The sequence below is a fragment of the Puma concolor genome, chromosome C2 (genome assembly GCF_028749965.1).
Source record: "Puma concolor isolate L17-30 chromosome C2, mPumCon1.1.hap2, whole genome shotgun sequence".
In the NCBI taxonomy this organism is placed as follows: domain Eukaryota; kingdom Metazoa; phylum Chordata; class Mammalia; order Carnivora; family Felidae; genus Puma; species Puma concolor.
The window spans coordinates 117,519,127-117,530,606 of record NC_141675.1 but is presented as its reverse complement, the minus strand read 5'-3'; the positions used below and the strand labels follow the sequence as shown (position 1 = coordinate 117,530,606).

Sequence of the window (11,480 nt, the reverse complement as noted above, 5' to 3'; positions counted from 1 at the left end):
TCCTGCTTTGCTTTTCATTTGATAAATTTAAATGATTTCTTTTTGGTAATAAAATAGAAAAGGATTTTTCGAATATGACTTTTGGAAGAAATTTTAAGTCAATAGATTAAAATAATGATATTTATATGGAACCTTTTTTCTGCACACAAGTTTTTATGTTTGTAGAAAAGAATATTGTCATTTTAAAGGCAGTTAAAAATAACATCATATTACTTTATGATTCTAGATGATCCAATGTCTGTATTTTGTTAAAGCTGCTACTGATCCAAAGATAATATTTTTACTTATTTCAAAAATAATTACTTATTGCATAATTCTTTATGCAAAAGGCATACATAACATATATCCAATATCATAAGTGATTCTAACTATGACACTATGATAGCAGCACTAGAAAAAAATGTTCCAAAACATTAATAATGAATTTTTTTAGAGTTATTGGTTGTGTGTTTTCCTCAATTTTTCAGACTAATTTTTAAAATTTTGCTTACTTTTATCATGGGAGAATCAAACTTACAATTTTGTAAAAATTAAGTGCCATGTTTTCTGCAAGCTTAAAATTAAATGGTCTTTTAAGTGTCAAATGAAAGACTTAATATATAAAATTTATTTTGAATAGCCCAGAAACATTATAGAATGTGCCATTATATTTGCAGCTGATCTCTTACTAAGTATTCTTTTACTAGGACAATATTTTATTTTATTTGATACTTAGTTCTATGTGCTATATCTTTCATATTATTCAATTTCTCCTGTTCTGCACTAATGTAATACTTCTAGGTGTCAAAAGCTTATCAAAAATGAAACTGCTTATATAAATAAAGCTGTTGCTTATAAACTTTATTATCCTTGGCTTTAAATACTTAAGTTTTCTCTATGTGGAGTAGACTTTGCAAGTGAGATTCTGCTAATGCTATTTATCAAGAAAATATTCCATCTGATCCAAAAAACAGATTCAGATATTTCAAGACTTACTTTAAAGTATGATTATAAATTATCAAAATAACAATAATGCATTGGCTTTGTGGACACACTAATGGAAGCCTTTTGCAGGGGTAGAGGGGAGATAGGAAATCAGAAATGAATTGCCTTTATTTTTACTTAATTTTTTAAATGTTTATTTTTGAGAGAGAGAGTGCATGTGCACACGAGGGAGAGGCAGAGAGGGAGAGAGAATCCCAAGCAGGCTCCTTGCTGTCAGCTCAGAGCTAGAGGACGAGAGACTTGATCTCAGAACCACCGTGAGATCAGGACCTGATCCAAAATCAAGAGTTGGTCACTCAACCATGTAAACCACCCAGGTGGCCCAGAAATAAATTTCCTTTATGAAGGAAAGCTGTTTATAATTGAAGGAAAAATAGGAATATAATTATTTGCTTGTTTAGAGCCTGAGTTGTAAATTCTTTCTGTGTGCTGATGAGGAAACAGAATTTATGATCTAGGTAAATGAGTAAGTGGTCTCCATATTTTTATGACACCTCTTTTCCAGTAAATATTTAAGTTATTGTATTTGTTTGGTAGATCTGCCATAACATGTATCGAAGGCTTGGTGGATCAAACAACAGAAATTAATTTTCTCACAGTTCTGAAGTCTGAAAGTCCAAGATCAGTCTGGAACCTTGTTGGCAGGATTGGTTTCTTCTGAAACTTAACTCCTTGGCTTATAGATGGCCTCCTTTTCCCTGTTTCTTCACATGGTCTTTATACTGTGTGTGTTCATTCTTAGCATCTCAGCCTGTTTAAATTTCCTCTTTTTATAAAGATACCAGTCAGATTATATTAGGACCCACCCTAAAGGCCTCTTTTAACTTACTCACCTCTGGAAAGAGTATTTCTAGTCACATTCTGAGGTACTGGGGCTTAGGGCTTCAACATATGAATTTTGAGGGGGTAAGTTTCAGCTCCTAACAGTTATATACATGTTCGGCTATACTTTGTATATTACATCTCCCTAATTTTTGTTTAAGTTTTGATAAAGTTAAATAAAAATACAAGTTATATTTACTTCCCAGTCCCAGTGGATTGTTTGTACATACCACTTTGGGGACCAAAATAATAAAATGAGAGTCTCTGCTAATTAGCTACTCTCCTGAGGTGAAATTTCAAGATTCCCTCTAACTATGCTTTGTTCTCTTGCTTTGATTGTGAATTTCTCTGTTTTGTTTTTCTGCCATTCATTGTAAGGAGCTAATGGTCTTTTGGCATTAATTAGATTGTTTTACTGCAAAGCTTGTCTTTACCTTTTTGACACACCAACCTCTCTATAAACATGAGGGTTTTGAGAAATGTTTTATGTAAATATGAAAATTCGTAAAACATACAGAAGCCTATAAAGTATACCTATTCTGAAACACTTTTTTAAAATCTTTATTTGTTTTTGAGAGAGAGACAGAGAGACAGAGCCTGAGCGGGGAGGGCAGAGAGAGTGAGACACAGAATCCAAAGCAGGCTCCAGGCTCTGAGCTCGATGTGCGGCTCGAAGTCAGGAGCTGTGAGATCATGACCTGAGCCGAAATCAGCCACTCAATCGACTGGACCACCCAGATGCCCACTGAAACATTTCTTATATCAAATGGCTTTGTGATAAAATTGCTTAGATACGTAAAAATTCCTTTCCTGCCCAGTGTAGGTCCTTATTAAGTTGCTTTATTCTTTAGTAATAATAATAAAATATATAATTGCTGGTATTTGTGTCAGCTCAATTTGTTATATCTGCAGTGATTTAAAATAAGTCTGCTAACAGTTTCTATTTTTAAAATTCAGTGTGGAGCTTTGTTTATTCTTCAGTAGCTATTTGGTGTGAGATAGGGGAAGTCCACTAACATTCTCATGATACATTAATGTTGATTCTAGATAGAGTAATGGGTTAAATATTAAATATCAAACTGTAAAGAAAAAAAAAAGAGAGGAAGAAACAAATAATAGCTTGCCTCTGTGAGAAGAAATTTCCAAGCCAAAAAGCAATGGAATCAATTACAAAATCAATTGCATAAAACTTTAAAGTATTTTCACATTTAAAGTCAAAGGATTGTAAGAAAAAATGGGAAAGTACTTGAAAATGTGATATGGTTAACACTCTAAATAAAAATAGCACTCAGGCATCTATAGGTAAGTGGACATGAGGTGATATTTACAAAAGAAATATAATAACTAATGAGATTTGAAAACCTCAAATTAAGGACATAATAAAAAAATTTATAAGGCTATCAGACATGCAAAGAAACATGAACAAAACTGTTGATCCATAGTAAGGGGGTAGCTAGTGTAGTAACTTCCATACCTTGGAATACTGTGCAACTTTTAGAAATGATGTATATGAAGAATTTTAATATAAGAAAATGCTTATAAAAACAGAGGATACATTATACATATTGTTTGATAAACCTTGAAAATGCAGGGGCGCCTGGGTGGCTCAGTCGGTTAAGCATCCGACTTTGGCTCATGTCATGATCTCGCGGTTTGTGAGTTCCAGCCCCATGTTGGGCTCTGCTGACAGCTCAGAGCCTGGAGCCTGCTTTGGATTCTGTGTCTCCCTCTCTCTCTGCCCCTCCCCTGCTCATGCTTTGTCTCTCTCTGTCTCAAAAATAAAAAAAGTTAAAAAAAATTTTTTTAAATGCATAAAATTAGAGGAATACACCAATATAACAATAGTGATGATCTCTAATGGCATCATGCCCATTTTTCATTCTCATAGGCTTTTGTTTTTACATTTTCTTCGGTAATCATTAGCTTACTTAATATCAGAAAATAGAAACATGCTAAAAAAGTAAAAAAACAATATAATAGAACCAATATGACCTCTTTCTATGCGTTACACATCCCCTTTCCCTAATAGAAATAAAGTATGATCTCTGCTACCTCCTTAAAAGTCTTGACAATGTCTATTTTGCAAATATACTACCACATTAATTCATTAAATGCAGGATTCTGTAATGAGCACAGAAAAAATATAAAATCTCAAATATAGAGGCTGAAAGGTAGACTAATGACTTTTCCCTACACAACAAACTGCATTTAATCACTTGGCGCCTTAATACTATAATTTTCTTTTGCACCAAATCTAAATGTATTTTTAGAATATGAATTCATATGCATTATTAGATTTAAAAAGGGGGTTTGTGTAAATAAGTAAATATATTAAGCTTCTAATCACATTAGAGGTGATGAACATTTTCATTTTACACTGTTCTAGGATTTATACCTGTGATACATGCCTATACTGACATTTTGGGCATCAAAGGTCTCAAAATGATGATGCTCATTAGATACCAGGGACCATATGAAGCCCTGATTTCCTGATGAATTGTTGATTGCTGTTACAAGGGAGCAACTGAATAGTAACACTAAAAGAGCAAATAAACTGGGTGTAAAACCTTCCTCAGAACCAGTAACACTGCTCCTAGTAAAAAGTGGGTGGGAGGCTAGTGTGTAGGGTCATCTTGGTCTTGAGGCTTTTGGTATCAGAACGTGATGATAATACTCTCGAAGATCTTGAGAGTGAAGATAATACATAGCAGCAGCTAACATTTGGGCATTTACTGTTTCCTCCTCTTTGTGCTAAATGCTTTACTGTATTTCAGTTAATCATTTAACCCTCCCTGTCAAAAGAGATGATCCCAATTGACCATCTCTAGGAAATAGGTGCCTTAATTTCTTCATCATATCCATCCCTTTTACCCGGAGTTCTGAATATCTGAGCTAAGTGAGAGGGTCATCAAACTTGGTAGATTAATGCAGTAACTAGCTTAGCTCCTGAGAACATTTTTCAACAATGGTCATTATACAAATCCTAACAGTAACAAAGACACCTTTTCCTTTTCTTTCTTTCGTCTTTTTTTTTTTTTTTTTTAACTGAGCGGCAAGCACACAGCAATCCGTTTAATGTGAAAGGTTCAACTTGAAGCTCTGGCCTCTCAAGGCTCCGCCCCAGGATCTAGCCACGCCCCTGGGAGTAAGTAAGGCCTCTACCTGCCTCCCGAGGAAGGAACTTCACGCGTGCCTCTCGCGGGATCTTTTTGGCGAGATTTCTATAGCGCTGGCAAAGCAGTGTCTCGCGGGAAGTTGAACCGGAAAAGTGAGGGTTGGAGGCGAATGCGGTGGAAGCTCGCGCGTGAGGCTGTGCTTTTTGGTTTCCTGGAGGTTTTGGATGCTGGATGGTTAGACCTTTTGTTTGGCATCTCCCAGCGGGATAATGTTGACCCGGGTGAGGGCTGGGACCCAGCTGGGCGCCTCGGCGAGGGAGGGGGTCGGGATGGGGGAACTTCGCGAGCTGTTGGTTTCTCTGGCTTCACTGTCCAAAGCCCTAGAATAATGCTGAATGCTCTGATGCCTTCTCGTGAGCGTTCTCAGTCGTTTTCTCCCAAGACTCCCCTGCACCCCAAGTAACTTGTCTGCAATCCAGTCTTCAAACTTTATGACCTACACCCCTCAGCTTTGAACACAATGCAAGCTCCTCAAGGACTGAGATTATCACTGTTCTGTCCTGGGAGCTTAGAACGATGTTACGTATCAAGCCCTCGATTAAGTTTGGATCCAATTGCAAGGAAGTTTCCACAGGAATCGAGTGCCTTTTTTCCCCCCTGAAATAAGCTCTTTTATTTTAGAACACTTTTACAAAAGTTGCAAAGATAATACAGACTTGGATATGCTTTTCACCCAGTTTCCCCTAATGTTAACACCTAGATTGGCTTATTTAAGTTAATTTTGTTCCTTTAACACAGCTTCTGTTAATGCCACTAATTCTTTAACCTTTGTTTTCCATTTGACCAATAATTATTTGAAGACACCCTCTTTTTTCATAAATAGAATGTCATAATACAGTTTTGTTGCATTTGAGGTACTGCTCCCTTGCAAGAACTAGTCATGATTTTAAAACATGTTCTTTGTTGAGAACTGAGAACAAACTAAGGGTTGATGGGGGGTGGGAGGGAGGAGAGGGTGGGTGATGGGTACTGAGGAGGGCACCTTTTGGGATGAGCACTGGGTGTTGTATGGAAACCAATTTGACAATAAATTTCATATATAAATAAAAAAAAAAAAAAAAAAAAAAAAAACATGTTCTTAAGAAAATAACTGTTAATTTGAAGTTGAATAAATTTGTAATATTAGATTGTGTCAGCAACGTTTTCTTGTTATAGCTGAACACAAAATCAGAGAGGAAGCTTGCAAAACAAATTTGCAAAGTTGTATTGGATCATTTTGAAAAACAGTATTCCAAAGAACTTGGAGATGCCTGGAATACAATAAGGTTAGTGTAATATATCTCTTGATGCCTATGATAGAACAAAAATAAACCCTTTTGGGGGGGGGGTGCTGTGAGGATAAGGGGTGAAAGAATCTAAACCTGGCTTTCTTTTTCCTACAGGGGCTAGAGAAGGAAAGAACTAGGAAGAGATAGATGGAATCATAGGAAAATGGAAAGGGGAGAAAGAAAACTTTGTAGTGATAGTAAGAAAAAAATTGTTATGCCCTTGCTTGAGCAACTGTTTTGATCTTTGAAACAGGAATGCCCACCAGTTTGACAAAATTAATTCTGTAGCAGAAAAATCTGAAAACTTGTCTGGTTTCTGAATTCAGAAGAAACAACCTATTTACAGCTAGCGCTGCTCTGTCTTAGCTAGAGTGACTTTATTTGATAATCCTATGTCTTCCGCGTGTCCATGTCTGGCTATGTTTGAACACACGTGCACACACATACACACACACACAGATTCTTTAAATGTATTACAGAAAACAAACATTTCATGGATAGAAGTTTGATTTGTGTGTTTAGTGAGTTTTACCTTTGGTCAGAGTGTTACTCCATGGCTTCTTTACATTGAGTTCTTATATAGTATATCCCGTGCTCTGTGGTGTACAAAGCGCAAGACAGTCCCCGTGTCTAATCTGCTTGCAGTCTGGTGTTCATAGTTTATAAATTACTAATTCCGTAAATTCCTGATAGAAATAGGCAGGAGTACCTTGTCTTCTTTAACAGAGCCTGAGGGTGCCAGCAAAGGCCTGAGGACAAGCCAGGCCTTGGGACTTCACAGGAGTTACCTCACCAAAAAGAACCAGGCAGTTTAGCCTGAAAGAAGATCTGCTAGTTCTGAAGCCAGGGGCAAAAGCCCAATACGTTTTGCTCAGGGAAAAGAAAAAGTTCTGTGGCTGTAAACAAATGGAATTTGGTTGCATTGTTGTCTTAATCTCTTGTTGGATCAACTCAATAACAATTTCTCATTTACAAACGATAGCTTTAAGCGTTTTTTAAAACAGATTACACAGTGACTGATGGTAAAGTCTGAGGCTGTTCTGAGACCATTTTAGGACAAATTACGCTGTTTTAGAAACTTGCAAATGCTAGAATATGAAAAAGTCGTTTATAATTGTGGTTTTTATTTCAAAAGTAGATTTTAAATGGGTGTCCTCTGGCACAGAGCAGAAAGAGGAAAGAACGAGAGTGAAGTGCAATAAATTCATTATGTTTTTGGTGTGCAAAGTTACTTAACGTACTATATCCAAATAACCACACACCTACTGTATGTTTATTATGTACCAGATGATATTGACTCTGTGTGATCCTTAGAACAAAGCTCTGAGGTTTCCCGTTTCCCACCTGATAAAACCAGAGCAGGGATTTGTGTCCAGTCTTTCTGGTTCAAGAATTCCCACTGCTAATCCCTATTTGCACACCTGGGGTGTAATTAGGCATATATGGGTGATTTAAAAAAAAAAATCAAGATTTTGAAAGGTATATTGTTTTCAGACTATAGTAGTCTGGCTACTCCTACCCTGTAATGAGTTATTTTTCTATTTAATGTGCTCAGACAGATTTATAAATTATTGTTTGACCCTAAACAAAATGAGCAATGAACCTCAAATCCATCTAATTAGCTGTGCCTTCTGCTTCATCTGTCTTTTTATTGGGTTTTCATGGTAATTTAAGTTTTGCACAAATGTGCTAAATTTGCCATGGGCAAAATAAAGGCTGAGTTTAGAAAATGGTCTGAGCATGGAAGATGGCATGGGGAAATAAAAACAAATATTTTTGGTTTCTTTAACTTTTATTTGGAGGACATGGTATCATGCTTGCAGAGTCTGTTTACTTCCAGGGAAAGGTGAGTGCATTTTTGTCCTCTGCCTAGAAATTTACTCAACATTTTTTGTTTCCTTTCTTATCTAACAGATTTAGATAGTGGGGAAGATTTAATATTTATTTAAATTTTATTGTTTTGTAATAGCTTTTTTTTTTTTTTTTTTTAAACAAGTCACCCTTTGAGAATCCTTTAAAGTTGTTTACAGTGTGTTCAAGTTTTGCTCTGTTTGTTGCCTACATGTTACCCTTCAGGTAAGCCCATTCATGGTAGGACTTTAAACTTCCCTCAGTATGCTGCCATCTCAAGCTTTGCAGTCCTCCACAAACGTTGTTCCGTAGTCCTCAGTATATTCTGGTGACTTCACTTGGTTTCATACTAGGCAATCTCAAAAGCGTGTTATTTTTCCCTTCCAAATCTGTGTTGTCATTTGCTACTTGCATATCTTATCTCAACTGAAGGTGTCACCATTAATATGTTTCTTCTCCTCCTCCACACCTTCAAGGTAAAGAATGAACCTGAATCAAAAGTAAGTTTGGCATTTGCCCTCAGCTCCTTGGAGGTTATCTGTAAGCCCATGGAATGTCCCGCCTGAGAGTGTCTTTTTATACCCAGGGGACTAGGCCACACTGGAAAGTCTAACTGTGATTTATGGTGGCGGCTGTGGGCCATGGTATCAGCTCGCCCTCTGACCTGCGACCTCCAGAGGAGCTGGAGACAAATGATTAGCCAATTGATCATGTTTGTGTGACTGAACCCCAGTAAAATCTAGACTCCAAGGCTCCGGTGAGCCTTCCTACTTGGCAGTACAACATATTGACACATGTTGTTGCAGGGAAAAGTTGTCCTCGTCCGTGATTCCCCTGGAAAGGACAACCGAAACCTTCACGCTTTGATCTTTCCTGCACTCTACACCACGTGTCTCTTACCTGGACTGACTTTAATCGGTCTTGGGGGCTCCCAAACTATGTACTCCCATACACCACTACCCTGCCTCCATCAAAATTTAAATGCCCAGCTTTTGCTTCTTCCTGAGAAATTTCTTAATTTGGATTTCATTTTTATCCCCTCTATTATACTGTTGAGTTAGGCCTTCATCATTTCTTACTTGGCATATTACATTAGCTTCTTTCCATAGTCTCCTACCTTTAGTATTTATCTGTTGGCTTGTTGTAGCAGCTGCTTTATGGCACGATACTCCAGGCAATATTTTAATCACTTTTCAAATACTAACATAATCCTCTGTAGAGCCTTCTGAGGTAGTTATTACTGTTGACATTTTACAGATAGGAAAGCCGAGACAGATAGAGGTTACTTAACTTGCCCAGTACTACACAGCTCACGTTTGAAAGAGCCTTGGGAGTTAGTTTTACCCTCTGTGTGGTGCTGCTTCTCATTGCCATCCTGTGCCATTGGGCCACCCCTGGAGTACACGCCTCCTCTGCTCCCCTGCTGTCTGCAGCATTCTGTTTGTACTAAATACATTCTCCTGGTAGACAGTCTCCTTCATCCCTTTGGGATTGGATATGGTATGCCCTCTGCAAGGAATGACACTCTCCTTTTTCCCTCTGTACAGTGGTTAAAGTATGGGTTTCAATCCTACCTCTGCATCTTGTAGCATATGACCTAGGTAAGTTACTTAACATCCCTGCCTCACTATCCTAATGTGTAAAATAGGATCTATCTCGAATAATTATTTGGGAAGATAAAATGATTTCATATACATACACAGTGCTTAGAATATTGTTTGACAAACTGTAAACCCTCAATACGTGATAGCATTATTTTTATTACTATTACTGTTATTACCCAGTCCTCCATCAGGCTGTCTCATATACCCTTGACAAAATTAGTTCTGCCTTTGTGTTTCCATTGCATTTTGTTGATAGAGCTATTATAATTCTTTCAAAATTGTATTGTCATAATTTATTAAGTTGTCTCCCAACAAGGGAGGGTCTTGAAGAACCAATACCTTGAGACTTGAGCAATTCATCTACTTACTCACAATTTAGTGTTTAATAAACCAGGCATTGTGCTAAGTATTGGGATGCAAAGATGGATTTTATATATATATATGTATATATGTGTGTATATATATATATATATATATGTATATATGTGTGTGTATATATATATATATATAATACAGATGAATAAATGAAATATATATGCATATTCATTCTGCCTTCAAATATATATGAGGAGAGGATTACTTGGAAATCTTTACATGAACTTTGGAAATTTTGTGTGTGCTTTGTAGAAAGCAAAACAAAAGAGCCTCAGTTAAGTCTGGCATGTCTGTAAAATATATATGTTTTTTTATTTAGACACTCTTCTCATTAATCCAGAGTTCACATAATTCACATATGGGGGAAAAGATATTATATAACCAGATTCCATTACCAGAATCTGTGAAGGGAATAGAGTGGGATGGTTGGGGAAAACAGAAATGAACTAGTGTCTATATTTCTTATTTTGTTCCTTATTATGGCTTTACACAAATATTCAACTTTAATTTGTGCAAATTCCTGTGAAGTAATAACTTTTAGCCCCTTTAAAATTCGGAAGTTAGAAAGTACCAATTTTAATGGCCAATTCAGGCCTGTGATTTTAAAATCCATGCCTTTTCCTCTACCGCATGTGCTGCTGTGAAGGGTCTGGAGTCCCAGCCCTGGGAGTATGTGCACACATCTCCTGATACAAGGGAGTAGATATGCAGCATTTTCATCCTTTTGCTGGTCTTTACCAGAAACACAAACCTTCACTCAGGACTTCCTATCTGAGGTACTGTAGATAACAAATATGGACATAGATTACCCTTCTATGAGAGATACTAAGAAAACAATGGCAAGAAACAGTAGGTGGTCAGTTCATCATTAGAATCTCTGAAGAATAAAAATAAAAGTCTCAAGCATACTTAGGTGCTCTTAAATGAATCCATGAATTCATTCATTTCTAAACCAGACTTTTAAAATGATTGAATGACCACCTTCTAGTGGATAACAATAGTAATAAAACAAAAGGTTTTTTTTTTTTTTATGTTTAAAAATACTTCTTTATTTTGAGAGAGAGCATACGTGCATGTGGGGTGGGGGGGGGAGGGGCAGAGAGTAAGAGAGAGAATCCCAAGCAGGCTCTGCACTGTCAGAGCCTGAATGGGGCTCATCTTAGCAACCGTGAGATCATGGCCTGAGCTGAAATCAAGAATCTGGTGCTTAACTGACTAAGCCACCCAGCCTCCCCATAAAAGGGATTTTAATTTTTTTAACCATAAAAATTTAATTGATTTTGTAATTGGCAGGGTTATACTAATTTTGCTTAGCAATACCTAGATAAAATGATTTTTCATCCTCATCATTAGGTAGGAAGGTAGAGTGGAGAATATAACAGTAGAAGAACTCACAAAAA

The 11,480-nt window shown here is 36.8% G+C and overlaps 1 protein-coding gene across 1 annotated transcript in view; it reads left to right on the top strand.

The window, feature by feature from the left end:
* Positions 1–4,133: 4,133 nt before the first annotated feature.
* Positions 4,134–11,480, top strand: part of NSUN3 (NOP2/Sun RNA methyltransferase 3) — a 60,845-nt gene continuing 53,498 nt past the window's right edge. Inside the window, exons 1-2 of the mRNA XM_025914025.2 lie at positions 4,134–5,203; positions 6,138–6,247. Coding sequence (XP_025769810.1) covers positions 5,192–5,203; positions 6,138–6,247 — 122 coding nt within the window. The 5' untranslated portion in view covers positions 4,134–5,191. The remainder of the gene's footprint in view (positions 5,204–6,137; positions 6,248–11,480) is intronic.